The sequence below is a fragment of the Vitis riparia genome, chromosome 7, assembly GCF_004353265.1.
Source record: "Vitis riparia cultivar Riparia Gloire de Montpellier isolate 1030 chromosome 7, EGFV_Vit.rip_1.0, whole genome shotgun sequence".
In the NCBI taxonomy this organism is placed as follows: Eukaryota; Viridiplantae; Streptophyta; class Magnoliopsida; order Vitales; family Vitaceae; genus Vitis; species Vitis riparia.
Genome location: NC_048437.1, coordinates 30,257,430 through 30,280,839, shown reverse-complemented (window position 1 = coordinate 30,280,839; position 23,410 = coordinate 30,257,430). Strand labels below are relative to the sequence as shown.

Below are 23,410 nucleotides of genomic sequence, written 5' to 3'. Positions count from 1 at the left end.
TTACCTTTGTAAGTGGTAATCTTGTGACATGGAAAAGTAAGAAGCAGAATGTCGTCGCTCGTTCAAGTGCAGAAACAGAATTTAGAGGTATGGCTCTAGGACTTTGTGAGGCATTATGGCTAAGACTCCTCTTACAGGATTTAGGTTACCTCTCTAGGCAACCAATCCGATTGTTTTGTGACAATAAAGTCGCATGTGACATTGCTCATAATCCAGTACAACATGATCGTACAAAGCATGTCGAGGTGGATAGATTATTCATTAATGAAAAGTTGGATGATAAGATTGTGGAATTGCCTAATATTCGATCAGAATATCAATTGGCCGATATCCTCACCAAAGCTGTCTCAAGTCAAGTGTTCTCAAAATTTTTAGACAAGTTGGGCATGTGTGACATCTATGCACCAACATGAGGGGGAGTGTTGAAATATTAGAAATGCTTTCCTTATATCATTCTTTCCTTATATCATTTAGTGTTGAGATATTAGGAATGTTTAGATATTAGGAATATTGAGATATTAGGAAAGTTGAGATATTAGGATATTAGTTGTTATTTCTTTATATCATTCTTTCCTTGTATCATTCTTTCTCATTCTTAGAATGGTGATTACCCTCTATATATACTCTGTACATGAACGAATGAAAGAATGAATGAAAAAACTATCATTTATCAATTTGAAGATATATATATATATATAATATTTGTTTTTTATACTCATGCAAATTTTTATTTAAATCGTTATTTCAACTAAATTGTTTAAATAAAAATTTATTATGATAACTCTAGATATCGGACCATATGTATTATATTCTTTAAATTAGTGTCATTGAATGATTTATATATATATATATATGTTTTTTTTTTTTTTTTGTTGCGTAAGTTAGAATGTGGTATAAATAGAGTTGGTTAGAAGAAATAAAGCTTCAAAAGATTACTAGTGATGATAAACATTTGGTTTTATTATTTTAAAGATGTGAAACTTTTGTAAAAAATTTTTTTTACCATATTTAATTAAATAATTTAAATTAGATTTTAGAGTTTTCTATAGATATGTTCATTGTTAAAAAAAATATTAATTTCAAATAAATTATTTTCTTTAAAAATAACATAATATACTAATAATTCAATTAAGAATATGATATTAATAAAAATAATAATATTTACAGATATCAAATATATTATCCAATAATATTTAATTATATAAATAAATTAAAATTTATTACAGTAATTTTAGATAGGTTGTGTTTGAAAAACAATTTTAATAATTAGGTTCTATTTGGTTTGAACTATGTTTTCAAGTTTTAATTTTCTATTTTCATTTTAGTTTTTATTTTTTTGAAAATTCATTTGATTAAAAAGTGTGAAAATCGTTTTTTTTTTTTAAATAAAATTTGTAAAACATTGTTTGGTTTTAAATTAAAAAATATATAAGTAAAATTCTATATAATTTATATGTCATGTTATGGGATTTACTATTAAAAAAAAATGATATTCCTTCTTTTATATGATATATAATGTAATATTAAATAGTGGTAGCAGTATATATATATATTATATTATATTATATATTGTATTTTGTAAATCTTAATTTTGTATTGCATTTGTTTATTATTATTTTTATTTTAAAAAACTTTAATAAAAAGTTCTAATATATTTATAATTAATCAAGTAAAGTATTTTAATATAAAAATATATTCATTTATAATAAATAAAATATTTATATGATATATAATATTTATTTTCAAATATATATGAGAGCAAGCTTATGGCAGTGATTCCTTTGTAAATAATTGGGATATTGAAAAGGAATGCCCAGTATAACTAAGGGAAAAGAAAAAATTACACATCATGTGTTCTCATTGTTGAGTTTTTCTCCTCATATTTAATGCCATAATCATATTTCAAAAGTCCAAATACAATTGTTCTTTTGTAGATTTGAACCTGGATACGGGATCCCTAACATCTTTATTGGTACATAATAACAATAATAAAAAGACACAAAAGACACAAAACACAAAAGCAATCAAACGTTCATAAGATCACACGGACATGCGCAGATAGACATCACCCTCTATCAGCCCTTTCCACAATCCTAACCAGAAAACCACCTTTCATTTTGGCAGTTAAGTCGGCGGTGTAGACCGGCTCGCCACCGTCCTCCACCACCGGCACCACCTGGAATCGTCGCAGTACTCCGGCGACCACCCTCTTCATCTGCAGAAACGCCATCTCCTTTCCCAGGCAAATTCTGGGTCCGGCCTGAAACACCGGATACGTGTATGGATCCCTGGCCACAAAGCTCCATTTTCCGGTATCTGGGTCTCTCTGCAGCCATCTCTCTGGTCGGAACTCCGGCCAGTCCGACCCCCACAGCTCCTCCAACCTTCCCATTGCGTAGGGATGATAGGTCACCCTCATGCCCTTCTTCACCACAGTGCCGTCCGGCAACACGTCGTCGCTCACCACCTCTTTGCTGTCGACGGGGATAGGAGGGTAGAATCGCATACTCTCACAGAGAGAGGCGTGTGTGTAGACCATGTCCTTCACTTCATCGAACACCGGCAATTCAGACTTTTCATTGATTTCATTTAGAATCTGATCTTCCACATCTGGGTGCTTGAAGAGTAACCAGAAGAACCATGTCAAAGCAGCGGAGGTGGTGTCCCGACCGGCGAGTATAAAGCTGATGACTATATCAGTGATAAAGTCCTCATCTGAGTGGCCGGAGCTCAAGAATCTTGATAAGAGGTCGGTGGAGTCGAGTGAAGATTTGTGCTTCAGCTCTTCTTTCTTCTCTCTTACGATGTTTTTTGCAAACTCACGCACCTCAGCCACTGCAAGCTTCAGGCGCTTCTCCGACCCTACTCCCATAAGCCGTTTCAGTTTCCACACAATTGGGAGAATCAAAGTGAACCTCTCGCTGCTAATTCGAGCTGCATCCTCGAAAGCAACTGCGAATTTTGCCTGTGGGAGAGATGGCAATAGATAATCTGGATCGTACCCGAAAGCGATCTTGCAGATGTTATCGAAAGCGAATCTCTGGAGAATATCTTGAAAGTCCAGAACCGAGTTGTTGGCGGCAGCAGTGCTTAAAATAGGGATGAGGCGGTCGGAGAGCTCAGCATCGACGACAGTCTCAATGAATTTGCGCAGGGATTTTGTGTTGAATTCATGGCTGGAGACCTGTCTCTGGAACTTCCAGTTGTCGCCGTCGGCATTGAAGATGCCGCCACCAAGAAAATCAGAGAGGATGATTCTAAAGAACTGGCCTTTATGGTAGTTGTGGAAGTGGGTCTTGAGGATGTGCTGGACATTGGAGGGGTTGCCAGTGAGGACAACACGTGTGCCCAGACAGCGGTGGATGACTACAGTTGCAGAGGGTGAGGCTCTAATAAGATCAGATGTCCACTGGACACGTCGGTTTAGATTGGCGAAGATTTCCAGAGATGAGCCAATTATTGGGTAACATCTGAGGGCACTGGCGGAAGGAGATGAAGATGATTTTGTGCGAATGAAGAAGAAGAAGAAGAAAAGTAGTGGAAGAATGAAGAGAAATGGAGAAAGGAGGCTAAACTCAAACATGCTTGATGGTGATTGGTGGCTCGTGTGTTTCTCTGTAGACTAGTGAGTTGAATTTGTAGACAAAAATAATAATCGAGATATATGATTTGTGAGGAGAGGATATTTGTGGTATTTATAGGTCTACCAGCAATGTTTCTTTTCGTTATGTAGAGTGTAGAGAAGGTTCTAATTTCTTAGCCCACATGTGAAAGCTTTTTGTAAGCATTTGACTTTCTATAAATGGAGAGCTCAAATTACGAATATTACAATAGGAAAAGGGATAAAATATAAGCTGAAAATTCCAACACATAAAATACAAGTACACGTGGAGAATAAGAAAATTCTTGTTTGAATGGGTATTCCTCCACATGTCAAGCTCAGCACTCCATTACAGAAACCTTTGACCCACAAACTTTTCGTCCTTTTTAGTGAAGGCTGGCACGAATTTTCTAACAAACTTGGTGGATCAATGTTAAATATTGTTAGCGTTGATCCTTCTAGAGTATATATAGATTATAGAAAGGTGATTATTTTGAATCTTAAAAATTATTTTGTATCTTTGTAACTCTCTTTTTTTTTTTTTTTTAACAAAAAACAAAATCTTCATCTTATTCTTTCTTCTTGAATTTAGCTAATTAATAATTAGTTTAATTAGTTTTTCCTACTTCAAACATGCGTTTGAATAATTCAAAATTTGAATTTAGTTTGGTAGTTATTAGTTGTCATTAGGATTTCCTTAAATGCTAAAAGTTTTGTTATGGAAAAATTTAAGGAAAAATATAAAAAAAAAAATAGATAAAAAATGAAAGGAAAGAAAAAAAAAGTTTAAATTTAATAAATTATTTTTATATATTTCTTCATACTCATTTTACTTATTTATCTTATTATAATAAAATTAAATAATTTAAATATATAAAAATTTTAAGTATATTTGATTTTTTTTAAATATTTTTTATAGTGAAATTAAGAAAATTATTTTTTTAAAATATTTTTTTTATTTTTCTAGTATTGTGTGGGAACATGACATATAAGAAAAGAAATAAAGGAAAGAGTCAAAATAAAGGAATTTTGCTGGGCCAGCAAACGAGAGATGTTGATCTATTTCTCATGAATGGTCGTCACTGCTTACAATGGTTTGGTGGCTGTGTCTTTAGCTAGCTAGCGTCACCACTGACATTTTCAATCTAGTACTTAGCCCTGTAGTTTTTGACTTTTTTCCTTAACGCGGAAGGGTTTTCCGGGTAAAATCTATGTCTTATTTATGCGTGTCATTTGAATCTTTGACTGAGATATTTTATTATATTGGTTTTGGTAGAATTTATTTGAGAAGTCATTTTAAGCATAGAAAGAGTTGGTTGTTGGGTATTGTTACAAGTAGTTTTCCGAATCCCAACACCTACACCTACCAGTAATCCTATTAAATCCATAAAAGAAAATGAATTTTTAATAAGGTGGATATCGTTAAGACTCCTCGCCATCCTGGTTCGGTCTTCAAAATATTTGTAGAGCAAAAAGACTGAAGATGATAGAGCTGGCTCCACCACTTTCTTCACAAACTGTTGGCTTGGAAAGACTGGAAATGAAAAGGCAAAAAGGCAACCGTCTCTATATATGTAGTGAAAACCAAGACCAAAAAAAGATTAAAAAAAAAAAAAAAAACAACATTAACAACAACACCACACCAACCTAGGTCAATCTTACCCTCTTGACAACTTAATAGAATAACAGCTTTGTATATTTGAGCTGATGAGATATCTTTTTATTCACTATAAATGGTATATATAATATACACAGGATAACAATATAACTAACTACCAAACTAATCAGCTTAACAACCAGCTAAAAACATAAACTGGTACAACTAGTTTTGTTGTTCAACATCCCCCGCAAACTGAATGGTGGATATGAAAATGAAAGCTTGGAACACTTAAACTGAAACTGAGAAAGAGACAAAGACTTAGGTGGTGTTTGTTTTTTTACTTAATTCTAAATAGAACCTTAATGTTTAATAGTATTAAATATTAAGTTGTTTATTTTTATAGTATTTTATTTCTATTAAGTATTAAAAAGTAAAAAAAAACCAATGTGTTATTTTTTCTATTTAGAAAAAACTACATATTTTGATTTTTTCTATTTAGTAAAAAGTTTATAATAAGTCATGAAAAAATAGAAAAACAAACAACCTAAATTTTAAAACTAAATTGCTTTCATCAAAAAGCCAAACAAACAAACACCACCTTAGTAAACAATTCTGCTTGTTGTTCCTAAGAGGGTATATAGCAAACTTCAAGAGCATGGTGGAGAATCTTTTCTCGGATGAAATGGACATCCACCTCAATATGTTTAGTGCGTGAATGATAAACAGGATTGTGGGCAAGAGCATGCGCACCCAGGTTATCACACCAAGCTATGGGACGATGTTGTAATGGAAATTGAAGTTCATCCAATAAAGATTTTATCCAAATTAATTCCATAGTAACACTAGCTAGTGCCCGATACTTGGATTCAGTATTGGACCTTGCAATGACCTGTTGTTTGCGAGAACTCCAAGTTACTAAATTGCTACCAAGAAAAACACAATAACCGATCGTAGATCTTCTATCATCAACATTACACGCCCAATCCACATCTAAGAAGCCTTCAAGTGTAAACCGGGTAGTAGGTCGAAAAGATAAACCAAGAGTGCGGGTACCACTAACATAGCGCAATAGACGTTTACAAGCACTCCAATGATGTTGTGTAGGAGCCTTAAGAAATTGACTCAACTTATTAACCGAGAAAGATATGTCAAGCCGAGTTAAAGTTAAGTATTGGAGAGCACCGATGGTGCTGCGATCCAAGGTGACATTAGGAAAATGAGCATTATCTTCAAGAGCAAGTTTCTGACCAAGAGCCATTGGTGTAGAGGATGGTTTAGCATGAACCATGTTTTTCTTGACAAGTAAATCAAAAATATATTTGACCTGATTGAGATAGAGACCTGAGTTATCTCTAAATGCTTCAAATCTAAGAAAGTAACTAATAGAACCAAGAGTCTTCAAAGCAAACCGATAAGTGAGAGCCTGAATCACAGAATGAATGAGTGCAGAACTATCTCCAGTTATTAGGATATCATCAACATATGCTAATACCAAAACCAAATGACCATTCTTCCGAGAGTGAAATAAGGAATTATTAGAAATGGAATGCTGAAATCTCCATGAGACTAGAGCACTACAAAGCTGAACAAACCAAGCTCGAGGAGCTTGTTTAAGCCCATAAAGTGACTTAATCAACTTGTAGGCATGAGTAGGATGAGTAGAACTAACAAACCCTTCAAGTTGACACATATAGACATCTTCATGAAAAATGCCATTTAGAAAGGCATTATTGATATCGATCTGTTGTACGTCCTAATTGTAAGCGACAACAATAGTAAAAATTATCCGAATAGTAGAGGCTTTGACAACTGGACTAAATGTGTCTGAGAAATCTACACCAACATGTTGTTGAAACCCCTTAGCAATCAATCTGGCTTTGAATTTAGCCAAAGAACCATCAACCTTCAACTTGGTTTTAAAGATCCATTTGTTCTGGACAATATGCATTCCTTCAGTTTTAGGAACCAATCGCCACGTACCATTGGGAACAAGGGCAGAATATTCAACCTCCATTTTCGTTTTCCGGTGAGGTAATTGTAAAGCTTGTCGAACACTAGAGGGCTCTTGGAAGTGATCTGGCAAAGCAACAACAACTGTGTAAACCTTAGGTTTGTAGATGCCACTTTTTAGACTTTGTCTGCATAAAATGAATATTGGTAGAAGTGTGGAGGAGAGGCTGAGACATGGTAGTAGTAATAGGATGAACAACATGCGTGCAAAGTGTGGAAACTATGTTGTCAACAATAGGAACTGTAGTGCCAGTTGCAGGATAAGAGAGCAATGAAGCAAAACCTGTTGTAGAATTAGAAAAACTAGAGCACGCAGCATTGTCAGATGAAGCATTAGAGATAGGTAGGGTAAGAGCTATTGGAGTATCAGTAACAACTGTAGTAAAAGTATTAGACATATTGGCAAAAGAAGAAATATGGCGTTGAGAAAATGAAGTAGGTAAATGAGTAGAAGGTAGAGAAAACGGAGAACAATAAGGCAACACATATGATGGACAACTGAACTTGTGGATAAAAGACTGATGTGGAATATTGGGTTGAGTAAGCAACGTAGAGTAAGGAAAGTCATTTTCATTGAATGTGATTGACTTAGCAACATAAATCTGACCAGATGGACTAAGACATCTATACCCTTTATGAGCAAGGCTATAACCAAGAAAAAGACACTTGGTGGACCTGAAAGAAAACTTGTGAGAATTGTAAGGACGTGAGTAAGAATAATAAGAACAACCAAAAACTTTGAAAAATGAGTAATCAGGTTTAGAACCAAAAAGAGTTTTAAAGGGAGACTGGAAATTTGCTAGAAATTTTGTAGGTAACTGGTTGATGATGAAAACAGAAGACACACAAGCATCCCACCAGAATGTCAAGGGCATAGCATCTTAGGCAAGAAGTGTGAGGCTAAGATCAATGATATGATGATGTTTTTGCTCAACTCTTCTTTGTTGTTGATGGGTGTAGGGACAAGGGTGTCGAAAAAGAATACCAGATTTTTCAAAAATAGGTAATAAGGGCCGAAATTCCCCTCCCCAATATGTTTGCAAGGATAAAATTTTAGAAGAAAGTTGTTTTTCAACAAAAACTTGGAATTTAAGAAATATAGAAGGTACCTTAGATTTGTGTTTCATAGGATATATCCAACAAAAACGCCTAAATTCATCTACAAACAATAAGTAAAATCGATAACCTTCAATGAAAATATTAAGAGAAGGACCCCACACATCCAAGTGTATCAATTGAAGAGGTTTATTAGTTTTGACAGCAACAGAAAGAAAAGATTCTTGATGAAGTTTGCCTAGTTTACAAGCATCACAAAACATCTGATGAGAAGATGGTGAGATTGACATAGAATGTAAGATTTTATTGAGAACAGAAACAGATGGATGCCCCAATCTATTATGCCATAGAGATTTTACAGGAGAATCTTGAACAACATAATTATTACAACTGTCATGTGATTTATTTGGAAATGAAACATTACAAGCCATAGAAGAGTGACAAGAAGCAGTTTTATTGTAAAAACATGAAGAACAAGATCCAGGTTGACTAGAATAAGCAAGGAACGCATGTGTAGTACGAATAGGAGACAACTCAAGATGATAAAGTCCATGATCATGTACTCCCTTCAGTAAAGTGGCCCCCGTGATCAGATCCTTAACATAATAGCAAGAAGGTGTAAATTCAATAGAAACAGAGTTGTCAGTGGTAAACTTGGAAATACTAACAAGGTTTTTGGTAATATGAGGAACATGTAAAATGTTATTAAGATGTAAAGATTTATCAGAATGATTAGAAAGAAATTTGGAATTGCCAATATGACTAATATGAAGTTTAAAACCATTACCAATAACCAATTTCTCTTTATCATTGTAATCATTCTTGCTAGCCAAATTAGAGTTGTCAGCTGTAATATGATGCGTAGCTCCATTGTCTAGAAACCAAGAATTGTTGTTTGGATCACTAGAACTTGGTGCAGCCATGTAAGCTTGAGGATTGGTATATGTTGTAGATGAAGTATTAGCTGAATTAGCGTTGGCAGTAGCTTCTTGACCTTGATAGCTAAGGTCAAACCGATGATAACATTTTAATGCTATGTGTCCACGTTTCCTATAGACCTGACAGATCGATTTGTTCTTGGACTGATTCCGTCCTCCTCCTCTGCCTCGTGAACCACGAGGTCGTCCACGGTAATTGTCATTGCCTCTGTTATAACCAGAGTTGAAGGAGTTCTCATTGGCAGCATAGTGAGCATTAACGCCATTAACATCCACTTGTGTAGTAGATTCACAACTTTCAATTCTTTGTTCATGATTTTGCAACATGAACATAACACATTGAAGTGTTATATGATCTTTAGAGGTTATATTCACCACAACAGACTCATATTCTGGACCAAGACCAAATAAAATGTAAAGAATAACCTCATCATCAGATATTGGTTGACCAACAACAATTAAACAATCTGCTAATGTACATTTTTTTAAGACATATTCCTCAACAGGTGTAGCACATTTCTTAAGTTGTAATTGCTGACGCAATTGAAGAATTATTACCTTAGATTGAATTCCAAATACCTCATGAAGTGTGCTCCAAATCTCAACTGCAGAAGTGCACCGTATAACATGTCCAAGCATTGCCTCAGAAATGGATCCAATTAACCAAGTAACAAGAAATTGATCCATACGAGTCCAATAGAGGAAATCAAGATTTTCAACAAACACTTGAGGATCCTTTGCATCAACTACCATGACAGGTGGATGGACACGATCACCAATTAAAAATCCTTCAAGACCATACGCTCGGACTGCATGAAGAATCTGTGATTTGCAAAATGAATAATTGGTGTGGCTGAGTCAAATATGCAATGGAGAAAGCATTGTCGGGATTTGAAAATTAGCGCTAGTATTGAACGGAGTAGAAGAAGAAGCATCCATGGAAGCAAGAACCGTTCACAGCTCTGATACCAACTTAACATAATAACAGTTTTGTATATTTGAGCTGAAGAGATATCTTTCTATTCATTATGAATGGTATATATAATATACAAAGGATAACAATATAACTAACAACCAAACTAATCAGCTTAACAACCAGTTAATAATAGAAACTGGTACAACTAGTTTTGTTGTTTAACATGACACCATCCATTTCGCCATTTTTGTACAATTAGAACAGAACACGGAACAAAAAAAACAAAAGGTTCCCTAAATCTCTCTTTACTTCCAACACAAAAAAAAAAGGCCTCCAATCTCAACACATAAATATTATTAAAGTTTCCTTGATAATATTTTGGATTTTAGAATCTAAGAGGTTGTTCCATTTACACAATTTCCTAGAGAAGTCATGGGGAAACACATTTGTTCACATCTAATTGCTTCGAGGTTGAGCGAAATACTATAACAAGAGCAAAAGTAAAATCGAATTGTAATATTGATTTTAAAACTGAACCAAATGTATCATCAAAATCAATACATTGAATATGTGAGAAGCTTTGAGCAAAAAGTCAATATTTAAATTGGTCAACTATTCCATTCTCTTTATACTTCATTGATATTTCAATAACTAGAATGATAATTAAGGAGCATGAAAGCAAAGAGAACATTCTTTAAACAAATTTCAAGATGCAAGGATAGAGATTTGTACATTTGGCTTTTAAAATTGATAAATATTGCTTCAAAACCTAGTCACATTTTGCCTCAATCCTGCTACAATAATGCAGTAGGTTGTACGGACAACCTTTTGAGCAAGTTGGAAGAGGAAGCAAGGGGGTTGGTGGCACCTTATGGTTCAAGAGAGAGTGCTGTCTACTAATAAAATATAAGAGTGTTTTATGTAGACCTGAAGGAAGTAACAAGATGATCACCTTAGGCTTAATAACCCTTGTCTAGCCCAACCAATGCACCATGTGGTGCACCAAGACCACTTGATGCAACCCAATCTTCCAATGCTCAATCAATTATGTATGCACATGTCATTGACAGTTCGAGTGAGAACTATAACTTAAACAAAAAGAAAACACTCAACTTCTACCTTAAGAAAAATAACTTGATATTTCCTATATAAATGTTTTGCAAAGTAACACCTTTAGTATATATTGACTAAAAAGTTTAAATTATTGATCAGATGATTCTCACCCTAGCTAATTATATTTACTATAAATATCTATATTCATCCAATGATGGATTCTTATTTGGTTGCAGATGGCGAGTTTCTAATTGTGGAAGAATGTAGAGAAGCAGCGAAGTGATGGCTGTCAAACAATCCAACCTCTTGCATGGGACTAATAGCTAAAAGAAATTTCAACTTCTTTTATATATAATGAGTACAATGGAGTGAATTCAAGGTGTATTTGGATTTACAGTTGGGGTGAATTGCCTATCATCAAACCCACCTTGTCAACAACAAACATATACATGGATTACAATTACATGAAGATTGGCAGATTGCCTACTTCACAATCTCATCAACAAGTGATCAATGTAAAAAAAAAAAAAAAATCACCAAAAAATTAAAAGGACCTGCTAACCCTATGAATCCAAACAAATCAAAGGAAATTGAAACCCAGCATCCATAAAGGAAGGTAGATGGAGTGTATGAGTTATTAGAGTGCCATTCTTTCCTTCCAAAAAATGAAGGCAGTGCCTGCAGTCTCCTTCATTCAACTAGGATTTCTGGGCAATCTGTCAGAATGCAAACATCGATTCCCAGTCTTCCAACACAAACTGTTGATCTATGAAACAATTAGCTTCTGGGCTTCTGCTAAACTTCTAATTGTATCTGCAAGTATCAATGAAGTATGTTGAAGGATATCAAGCAGCAAAATAAGATGAATGCCACACTGAGGATGAAAGAAGCAACAAAACAAAACCATGAAAAGTATAGTGGGGAATTCTAACTAACTTTCCTGCAAAACTGCTGCTTCTCACATGATTCATAATTTCTTGATGTGATGAATAATAGAAGGCAGATCATTGGTATGGAAAGACAACCATAATAAAGCAGTATTTCTTGGCCTGGAAGTCGAATTGGTTTCTTTGTCAAAGCAGTTTCATAGGTCTATTTCTAATATCTGATAACTGGTATCTGGTCATGGTCGATATATCTCTCGAATCATAAATCATATTCTTTGCAGTTTCATTTTAAGATTAAGGGGTTTTGAACATTGACTATAGTCATTAGCTGTTTATCTATTGATAAGGTAGTTCCTAACATGGACAATGGTTCTGTTAATATAAACATTGTTCTGATCAAAGACATTTCCCAACTCAACTACTTGAGGTTTCCAAATTTAATTAATTTTTAAGAATTTTTTGGGCTGTTAGTGATTGCATATCACAAATATTCAATAGAAAATTCAGGAAAATTCCAGGAAGATACTAGGTCAAATCTAGAGTCCAGAAGCAGCAACAAAGCAAATCTGCCAAAAACTTAGGGAACAATTTGGAGAAAATAGAGTCTAATTTGATGAGTTAAATTGAGCATTCTATTTTTTCTTGCTATAATCTTGATGTGAACTCCAAAAGTTTAATTTTAGAAGGACGAGAGTTGCAACAAATTCATTACAATAGAACAAGAACTTCAATCGATCAAGACAGAAATCATAGAGGTGAAGCAATTTAAAGAGCCTAGATATATGGGCAGAAGAAAAATTTATTCATCAAGCAAAACCATGCTTGGCAGTTTTGCTAAAAAAATTGCTTAATCAGGTAAGTTGATGCATAAATGTAAAATGTTTCAAAACCATCTACTCATGAATGTCAGCACGATCAAAATATTTGCTAAAATGCTTACCCTCTGTTGCTATGTAGACTCATGGAACAGATTGGCATCCTTTCCTTATCCTAATCTTTTGTATTTCTCTTAGCTGACGAGCTACCTCTTGAACAAATTCCAGTCCTTCACTACCATTTCGCATGGAGTTAAAAGTATGCTCAAGAAAATGGTAGTCAGCCTCAAGTGTTTTCAACCTGTCATTAAGATCTGAAACTTCATTTCGAAGAGCAAACAATTCAACGTCATTATGGTGTGTGGAGCATTCTTTCCCATTAGAATCAAAATCATTGTTCTCTTCACAAGCAAAATGACTGTCAGCAACTGAAGCATTAGATCCCTTTTGTGCAGACAGGCTTCCGTTGGATATAGGTAAATCTTTGAGCTTTGACCAACCATTCTCTTCCATCTTGTGGTTTATCCGGGTATCCTTATTGTTAAGCTCTTCCTCTTTGTTTATCTCATGCAGTGATTTCTCAGAGTCTTGACCTTTAAACTTGTCTTCTGAAGCACCATCAGAATCACATTGCTGAAGCTTCATCTCCAACTTCTTCAAACACTCTGAAATGTATTGCTTTTCGTCTTCAAATTCTAACCATGGAATCTTGAGAATGGCAGGTTCATTTCCCCTCTTCAGATCACAAGTTTCCTCATGCATATTTGCCATCACTGATCTATCTTCAAACTCTTTCCTATAAAATTCAAGCTCTGCTTCCAAATCTTGTATATCTTTCTCCCTTTCAGCAAGGAGATCATTAGCCTTTTCCAGAGCCTCTACATCATACTCAGCTTGCTCTTCCATCATTCTCAAGTACTGCAGGGCCTCCATATGGAGCGCTGCTTTCTCCTCTTGTAACCTCGTAATCATGGCCATTGTCTGGTTTGCAGCAACTGCAGAAGCACTTCTTTCTTCCTCTAATTCCCTCATTAAATCCCTCACACATCTCTGGTCATACTCAACCTGTTGTTTTAATGGGTCATAATCATTTTCACCTTCAAGTTCACCAAAGGTACTCCCACTCAGAGATTCCATACCAGACTCATCTCTCCTCAGGGAGGCTGATTTTTGAAGCTTCTGAATTCCATTAGAGCCACAAGCATAAGCTATCTGCAATTCATAGTCTAGCATGGAAGGAGCAGGGACATTTAAAACTTGATCAGTTTTGAAACCTTCTTCAATTCTAGCACTCATCGAATTGACAACTTCCCCATGCTCAATGTCACTGGTTCCAGTAACATTTGCTGCTGGAAACCATTCAGAAATAAGTTAAATATAAATGTAAACTCGAGCATTTACACAAACAACACTCCCTCATACAAATACAGAGAGAGTCACTTACATTTCTCAATTGAAACTCCAGCTCCTGCAGGAACTTCCATAATATTGGGTGACGGGAGAATATCAACAAGTGAAATAAGCTCAGGTAATGCAGAAGGATTGAACTTCTGATTAGCTTGTTGCCAATTGAGTTCACCAAATCTATTTTCAGTAGCAACTTCAGAATCCAGACATTTCATATCATGAGTCTCAAAAACATGTGTCTGCACATATGAATCCAGAAGTGAAGGCCCAGGGTTAGAGGCTTGATGTATCTGCTTACCAAGGGCCACATCATCCGACAATGGTTTACAAGACCTCTCAGGAGCACATGTGGCAGTCAAATTTTGCTTACGACCAGACTTTTCATGAACCAGGCTACCAACATTGTCATCATCAGATAATGGAACCTCGGATTCAGAGTCAGAAGTAAACTTCAGCTCACTGTATCCTACATGAGACAAGTGATCAGAAGCACCATTTCTGGGACTACTAGATGTTACTGAGCCAGAAACTTTATCCCTTATCTTCTTCAAGTTATCTCGATGATTTAAGTGGCTACGCCCTGGCAACCGATGCAAAGGAATATCAGGTTTAGTAAACCCGGCTCCAGTTGGTCTAAGCTGGAGCAATCTTTGAGAAATCTGTCCAGGCCTCCATGGCTTATTGCAACAGGAACAGGTTTTCGTGTCCGGAGAATCAAGAACAGATTCCTTTTTCAGGAATGGTCTCTGAAATCCCAAACACTCAAGATCCAAACCCAATTTACCCACCAACAATCTGTGTGTTTCTGAGTTGGATTTCTTGATGGTGGATGAAAAGAGACACTCTTCACACATCCCATGGACATCAGCAAGCTTATCATGAATCTGGCAAGAAATCAAGGACGAGACCTCTGATCTATGATTCCCACATAATAGATTGTGATAAAATTCAGGTTCTTCATTGCCCAGGACATGGTCGAGCCTTGAGCATAAAGGACAAGGTGTTTGCAACTTACAATAACGAGAGAACTTTGTCAACAAATATGATAATACTGCATCAATGAACAATAGAAAAATCAAAAGCCATTCACAAAGTGTTGATGACAAAACAGCTGTAAACCCCTTTGAATTCCTCTGTACTTTAACACATGAAATCCCCTTCGCAGCCATTCCAACCACAAGCACTCATAAATCACATGCCCCGAAACGGGATTGTTCAAAACAGTAGATATTCCACCCCTCAACCCAATGTTGTAAGAACCAACAACCTGGAGGCAAGCAAAGATGAAACAGCTCAGATGTTGGTAGAAAGATTAAAATTCAGCAATGAATCCCGTACACTCCAAGATTAGAATGCACAGGATTTTCATTTTCTTTTCTTTTTTTTCTTTAGAAAAATACTCATTCAACTATTTATTGCAGAATTGAGTATCTCATTTTCGTTTTCAGCAACCAGAAAAGAAGGACTAGATGCTAAAAACTTCCATTTAATTTCTTCCTCTTCCACTTCAGCATCAACCAGCTGAGTAGAATTCTTTGGAGATTTCAAATTTAAATACAACTCATTTATCAGGAAGGATCAAAACCACATAGACTCGGACCCAATTATGGAATACCATATATGCTAGAAGCCTAGAATAAACTAATATCCAAGAAAGACAAATCTGCATAAATTTGAAAGCAAAACCCTAATCTCGTGAGAAACCATGCCCACATTTAATTCAAAATTCCCATTTTGCAATCATACAAATTGGAAGAGGCTATCTGTTTGGCTACTCAAACTGAAGAACAAACAAGAACAATTTGCACAGTTTCCAGACTACAGATCAAAAAGCTGATAAAGGAATATTTATAAAAGAATTCATAATCAAATTAAAAGCAATAAAATCTCAGATAAGGAAATAAAATGCAGGAAAAGAAACAGGCACCAAAATCTCATGTCCTTCAACATTTCCATGATTCAACCATTTGGCTTAATTGAACAAGACTTATCTATTAAATGATAATAATAACAATAACCATAACAATGAGTCAATGATAAATAATGTTATCATATAAAATTAGGCCTGATATTCCATTGTTTTCTGAGCAACCAAATAAAGAAGGTGAAGGAAAACCCATACCTTTCCTGGGGCCTGGTGAGAGATTGCAATGGGAGGAATGACTGCAATTGGGGATCAAAAGACCATCAACTGAAAATGAAACAAAAATTATTTTTATATACAAATATAGAAAACAACCAAAAAATTTAGGACTACAAAAAACTGACCGTTGAAACCAACTGTATTATCAAATTATGAGTTCCCATAAAAAGAAAAATTTATTTTTGGCTCCACTTAGGGCCTGTTTGGTTAACTTTTCTTAAACAGAAAATAGAGTTTCACTTCAAAAACAATTGAGGATCAAAGACCATCAACCCAAAATGAAACAAGAATTACTTTTATAGAATATTAGTAGCCTTTTCTTTTCTAAAAATTAAAAATCACTTATCCACTTTAGCATATTTGTATTAGATATTAAGGACTCAGTTTTCATTCTTGAAAAAAATAATTTTATAATTCATAAAACTTGTTTAAAATTTTTGTAAAACAAAACAGTTTTTTTAAGAGCAATATTTTAATTTTTTTGCATAAATGATACAAATTTTTTATTTTTTGTATATAAGTTCCAAAACAAAATTTTATAATTTTACTTTTATAAGTATGTTCAAGAAAAAATATTACTAAAAAAAGCCATTTTTGAAATATTTTATAAATAATTCTCAAAAAATAGTTCTAGTTCCAAAAATAAAAGAGCATAGTTTACTTTTCTATAACAAATAAACAATTATAGTCGAAAATTTAAATATGCTTCTGTAACATAGAAGTCACCTTTTATAATTATAAATAATAGTAGCATTAATGTAAATACTACATATAGATTAAATTGAACAATTTTAATTAAGAGTCAACAGTGGCCGCGCCAACGCAACCCCCACTTCCACGAATTATGACGTACCCTCTCCCATATGGGGAGTTATTAGGCTAGCGCACCTTCTAGGCGCAATGGTGTCACCGACCCAGGGAATGAGCCTTCCTGATCACCCAAGGACCCCCGTCCTGGTAAGAATATGACGTAAGGCAAGCACGGTTCCGTTTTATATTCTCCTCTGCTCGCTCATTTCTTATCCCTCACCGATGTGGGACAAAGCGGCCAACATGTCAGCACCCGACGAGCAGTCTCTGCTTCCCGAATGCTACCTCACTCTCCGAGGGCTCAGAGGAAGAAGCTATGAAGTGGTGGTTGAGATCTTTGGTGGCAAATCACGCGGTAATTGCCGGTTTGCTTCCGTTTTTTTGGCTGAGAAACTGTAGGAAAGAGGAGCTTAGGTTTGGAAGTTGTAAGGTTTTGGGCTTTGTTTTTGTGCTTTTCTTTTTCTCGGAACCAAACAGCAAGTTTCGTTTCTTATTGTTGCTGGTTGTGCTGGAAATGTTTGAAATTTTGGAATCTCATGACAGATTAGGTTTGGAGTTGTAAGATTATGAGTTTCTTTCTTTGTTCCCCTACCGTTTCTTGGCTTCCAAATGGCTGATGTGACTTTACTGATTTTCCCCTTTTTGCTTCATATTTCAAATTTCTGTTGGCTTCATTGCAAATAATTGACTGTTGTTTCATCCCATGGTATGTGTAGAAGTTGCGGCCGTTTAGTGGTTCTGCGGGGTTTAGTACAAAAGGGCTTCAGCTTGACGGGGTTAAGAATATTGTCGCCATTGCTTCTGGTAAAGGTGGTGTGGGCAAGTCCACCACTGCAGGTGATTTGGGTTCATTTGGTTATTATTTTGTAATATCTAAGCATTGATTTTCTTGAATGATGTTCTGAATTTATTATATGGTTTTTTGCATTGGATTATTTTGAGTGGAATATAATGATTTTTGATATTTTGATTGTTTTTTTTTTTTTTGGCTTAACTAGTTGAGTAGATTGTGGGAAATTAAAGTATGAATTTTCGGTTTTTTGTGTTTTGGGTTGTATGATTATTGAGTAAATTCAACAAACAACATGATTTTGTTTAAGGTAATTGCTGTTTTGGCTTAATTAGTTGAGCTGAAGCTATGAGATTACCGTGCTTTGATATTACTTAGTAATTTGAAGGAGATTTGAGAATTGGAATTTTGTTTAGATGGTGCTTTCATGAAAACCCATTTGTGACTTTGTTGTTGTAACTCTGTTTCATTGCTAGAGAATTTGGGGAATTATCAATCATGAAATTGAGATGGCTTGATGGGCTTGCTTTTGGAAGCATATACTAAGCTGGCACATATTGATCTCTAAAACAATATTTCCTTCTGTAATTGAAATGGGAGTCTCTCTCTCCCTCTCTGAATTTCCTTAGAATAATGCCAACTAGAAATAAAGCAAACTTGTGAACTTTGCTGAATGTGAAGTTTACAATGTTTATTAAATTAGGGTGCAGTTGCAGGACAGTTGAGGTTTTTGAGCGGGATAAAAGTAGGCTGTTATGGAGGGGAGGAACTAAATAATTTTTTTTCCTTCTTTTTTTTAAGATTTTGGCAATTATAATTCTGCTTGGATCTGGTCTTCATATTAGAGTTGGATGGGCACTTCCCAACAATCTTTAATAATTCTGTATATGTGCTTTTATGCTTGTGGGATTTGCAGTTAATTTGGCTGTTGCACTTGCAAAGAAGTGTCAGCTGAAGGTGGGTGTGCTTGATGCTGATGTCTATGGACCATCTGTCCCTACAATGATGAATCTCCATGGGGAGCCAGAAGTTACTGAAGGTGACACTTTATTATCATAAAATTCTTCTAAGGTGTGCCAGAAACCATTTTGCCGATATTGTAAAATGTTTTTTATGCATATTGATATTTGATAGTGCTACAGTTAGTTCCTTTACAACTGGTTGATGTTATCTGGTTCAGGATATCAATAGAATTTTTATTTTTATTTTTTTATTTGCACGCTGCCATCCCTTGAAACCATAATCTGGGGAAAGTTGCATATGCACCAAACCACTGAGCGATGAAGAAGGCTGGCATTTATTTTTTTAGTTATGCTGCCCTTGGTTGAACCTGTGAGCTGGGGAAAGTTGCATATGCACCTTACCTATCAGGCTATGAAGAGGGCTGGCATCAATTGAAAATTTTTTAGTCTGAAAAAAAAACTATGGATCAAGGAATCATTTCCTCATTTTTGGATAACAATATTGCTTAAAAAATCACATGGACCGCAATCCACCTACACTTGGTTATCTAGAGCTCATTGTTGGGTTCTAAGCATAGAGAGTTTACCTATTGCAGACTTGAAATGGCCTACATATATTCTTACAATTATCCAAGTCTCTAGTCCCTACAAATAACACCTTAAATACTTAAATCTTTGAATCCGTAAACCTATGGAGAAATCCCCTCAATTCATCGTCGTTCATTGCTTGGGAATTATGGAAGGAGCATAACAGGATGACATTTGAAGGCATTGGACTAATGGAATGGAAGCTTGAGAAAAGGGTTATGTGTTCTTTTGTCCTCTGGAAGACTGCCTACCCTGACTCTAGAATTTCCTTCTGGGACATTGCTATGTTGTTTTTTCTTTATGTATATTGTTCCCTTTTCCTTTATGGGCACTATGGTAGTTCCCTGTTTTGTCAGTTTCTGCAAAATCCTTTTTGTTCATTAAAAAAATTGTTCAGGAAATGATCATTCATCCAGTTAGATTTTTGTCCTAATCCTGCAATAATGATAGAGCAGTTCAGTAGAAAAGCATCCCCTTCTAGGAATTTGGCCAGCAATTTGATCCCCTTTGTGAGAGTTCAAAATTGAAAATCTTATATGAGATTCATGCAATTTTTTATGACCTGATTCCATTTAAATATACTGCTTTGGTAGTGAAGTTGTTGAATTACTTCCTAGTTTTGTGAATTTATCCCAATATTTTCAATAGACAAACAAAATCTAAATTTATTCTCCAGGTTTCAATGTATCCATATTTCTTTAAGAGTTTTGTATGGTGCTTGAACCATTTTCAGTAAGTAGTGAATGACAGCATCTGTCTAATTATTAGATTGAGTATAGCCAGGCACCTTATGCAGCCTGTTATTCATAGCTTGGTGAGCATACATTGGAAATATTTACTTATTTATTTTATCCTTGCAGATCGAAAGATAGTTCCATTTCAAAATTATGGAGTCAAATGTATGTCAATTGGATTTCTTGTACCGAAGGACAGCCCCCTTGTGTGGAGAGGTCCTATGGTATGTCTTTGCCTTACTGTATCTCCCTCTCATTTTTCCATGTTTGTTTTACATAGCATATGCCATTTTCCAAAAATATTTGCAAATCATATGAGCTAGTGAAATATTGACTCATTTTCAAGGATTTTCATTATCTGTCTTGGCTTAGTTTGTTTTATTTATGATTAATAGTAAACTTTTATTTGCTACTATACAATTTGATTAATTTTGGAGGAAGGTATTTTATTTTCCTTCCACATAACTTTTGTTTTGATGGCCCAAACTTGGTGTGATTCATCATTGTAGGTCGCGAGTGCTCTTGAAAAACTGTCTAGGGGAGTTGATTGGGGGAACCTTGATATTCTTGTGGTGGATATGCCTCCTGGCACTGGTGATACTCAGATAACTATTTCCCAGAGGCTGCAATTAACAGGTAGTTAAAGGATGTGAGAACATAACTATAGAGGCTTTTAAAGTTCTCCTTAAGGATTACCTATCAAAAAAATAAAGTTCTCCTTAAAGATTACTACATGATGAGAATCAAGGAAAATGCCTCAAAGCATACTGCACCTCTATGTTCCATAGACACGTGAAATATGTGAAACAACATAATTGGGTACAACCTATCAATGGACATGGTGTGGGATATGTGTTGCTCAAGAAATATACCCAATAGGTATGGCCAAAAAAGCGTAGAGGGTATCACTAATTACCCTAAACCCTTTTATTTTGAATTTTCAGAACTTAAATCTCTTAATTTCTTGCCATGTGATATGGTTATTTCAAAATAAGTGAATTGCTAATTTCAAACATTAAGTCACAATAGCATGGGGCGAAGCAAGAGTGCACAAGCAGGAGTGCAAGAGATGAGCTACAAAGAATATTTTTCATGGGGGGAGGTCGTTAAAGCATGATATCGTATAATGTTAATCATGTGTTTATCTCCATTTATACTATTACATACTAGATATTTATTTTAAAGTTTTTAGATACAATGCAAAACATATGAATGCTGTAGCGTAGTTTCAAGAGTTTTGTAGCTTTTTGGGCTTTTTGGTATTTCATAAGGCAAGGCATAAGCCTCAAAATCTGTTAGATTTGTACCAATCTAGAATGTCTAAACATCAAGCATATTTTTGCAAAATTATTTTGATGCTAGGCTTTATGAATTTCAAGGCGATAAGACATAAAAGAACTTTTAATCAACTGAACCAGATTATACTGGTGCATTTTTTAAACTAAGAGTGTTAAGCTGTGAAACAGATGCCTAGCCTGAGCCTCACACTTAAGAAAGTGACCTTAGAATTACTTAATCCTCAAGGTTGTGCCTTGATGTGTTCTCCTTTAGTGCCTCAAGGTGTAAGCCTGGACTCTCTCTCTCTCTCCCCCTCCCTCTCTGGTTTAATCTACCTTAGTGCGCCAAAGAAGGCACAAAAAGAGAAGCCTAAACTCTCTCTTGCTTAATCTACCTTAATGTGTCCAAGAAGGCAGAAAAAAAGGGCAAATTGGGTTTCTAATGATACTCCTGCCACATGGCTTTTAGACCCCATCTGGATGCACAAACTCTATTTGATAATACACAGACTATTTTCCCTCTTAGTCATTTCCTTTTTTCTTATTGTTTTCTGTGATTTGGTTTTTAGTAGTATCTTTTTAAAGGATGGCATTGTGCATTCAAATAATAGTGGAACAAATTATAATGATCTCATTTTTCATGTGTTATTCAAACTAACATTCAAAATGTTTTTTGTTCCCTCATTTTTCTTCTCAATATCTGTTTGGATTTAAAGGCTTTTTGTTCATTAGTGATAACTATATTTTGTTTATTGGCAGGTGTTTTGATTGTTACTACTCCTCAAGATGTTGCATTAATTGATGCACGACGAGGAGTGACCATGTTTTCTAAAGTTGAAGTTCCTGTATGATAATCTCTTCTGTGCAATATCTTTAAATACACTTATATCAAGATTGAGAAGTTTTTATGGATCATAAAAAACTCAGTATGCTACATTCATGGCAGATCTTGGCAACTCTGACTTAGCATATGTAGTATTGTTTCTAATAAACAAATGCAACCATCTTAAGAGATTCATATCAAAGTTTAACCCCTTGACTTTGCCTCTGAAACTTCTCCAGAGCAGAGCACCGTGTACTTCAACTTCACCTTCATGCCAACTACTGTTTGGATGCCACTACAGATGCTAGAATCAAATAAACATTTGGTCAATGCTTCTGCCATCTTCATTTTTACTAAAATTTTGATTTCTTTTACAGATTTTGGGAATCATAGAGAACATGAGCTGCTTCAAATGCCCAAATTGTGGTCATCCTTCATACATTTTTGGGAATGGAGGAGCTCGTAAGACAGCTGATGAGATGTGTTTAGACTATCTTGGTGAGGTAGGCTAATCAGTTTGATTCTTCATTGTAGCTAGTCATAGCAAATGCCCAATCCTTTATAATCTTAAGACATTCTTTGGTTCTAATCAGTTTCTTTTTCTACTGGTTTAGATCCCATTGGAGGTAGATATCGTAAAAGCTTCTGATGAAGGGGTCCCTCTGGTTGTATCCGCGCCTGATTCTTCAGTCACCAAGGGGTACAATGATCTGGCTCAAAAACTCGTCGACAAAATTGGTAAGCTGGCAAACGAACAACTCCGGCCAGAGATTTCACTGTGAAACTGCATGGCAGTATCAGAACTTGTTCCATTTCACAGGAGTAGTTGGTTTTTGATTCTGTGATTTCTCTAGGGACCATGACATCAACTCCTTGATTTTGTAATTTTTTACGATAATAAGAGAGTTCCAATTGTAGCTCATGTCAGCTTGCCAACATTAACAGGAATGCATGAAATAATAGAAAATCAATAAATAAAATATGGTTGTATGGATTTCTT

At 35.2% G+C, this 23,410-nt stretch overlaps 3 protein-coding genes and 1 non-coding gene across 5 annotated transcripts; 1 reads left to right on the top strand and 3 right to left on the bottom strand.

The window, feature by feature from the left end:
* Nucleotides 1–1,852: 1,852 nt before the first annotated feature.
* Nucleotides 1,853–3,635, bottom strand: LOC117917848 (cytochrome P450 94A1-like). The gene has a single exon (XM_034834277.1). It carries the CDS (start codon nucleotides 3,581–3,583, stop codon nucleotides 2,066–2,068), a length of 1,518 nt encoding a protein of 505 aa, XP_034690168.1. The 5' UTR covers nucleotides 3,584–3,635; the 3' UTR covers nucleotides 1,853–2,065.
* Nucleotides 3,636–11,508: 7,873 nt separating this feature from the next.
* LOC117917894 (probable myosin-binding protein 4) lies at nucleotides 11,509–16,475 on the bottom strand. Of its 2 annotated transcripts, none has more exons than XM_034834355.1 (4): nucleotides 16,406–16,475; nucleotides 14,321–15,550; nucleotides 13,002–14,225; nucleotides 11,509–11,987 (listed from the first exon to the last, which is right to left on the bottom strand). In XM_034834355.1, the coding sequence occupies exons 2-3, from the start codon at nucleotides 15,450–15,452 to the stop codon at nucleotides 13,021–13,023; spliced, it is 2,337 nt and encodes a 778-aa protein (XP_034690246.1). In that variant the 5' UTR covers nucleotides 15,453–15,550; nucleotides 16,406–16,475; the 3' UTR covers nucleotides 11,509–11,987; nucleotides 13,002–13,020. The 2 variants fall into 2 exon arrangements, with proteins under 2 accessions (XP_034690246.1, XP_034690247.1); XM_034834356.1 differs by having other exon boundaries at nucleotides 13,002–14,222.
* A 757-nt stretch (nucleotides 16,476–17,232) lies between these two features.
* On the bottom strand, nucleotides 17,233–17,391 carry LOC117919479. Its single transcript, XR_004652076.1, has one exon. It is a non-coding gene; the product is annotated as a U1 spliceosomal RNA (small nuclear RNA).
* Nucleotides 17,326–23,404, top strand: LOC117918301 (iron-sulfur protein NUBPL). Its single transcript, XM_034834840.1, has 8 exons — nucleotides 17,326–17,591; nucleotides 17,953–18,073; nucleotides 18,943–19,065; nucleotides 20,437–20,534; nucleotides 20,820–20,946; nucleotides 22,347–22,432; nucleotides 22,788–22,913; nucleotides 23,025–23,404. Exons 1-8 carry the CDS (start codon nucleotides 17,553–17,555, stop codon nucleotides 23,190–23,192), a joined length of 888 nt encoding a protein of 295 aa, XP_034690731.1. The 5' UTR covers nucleotides 17,326–17,552; the 3' UTR covers nucleotides 23,193–23,404.
* Nucleotides 23,405–23,410: the final 6 nt, after the last annotated feature.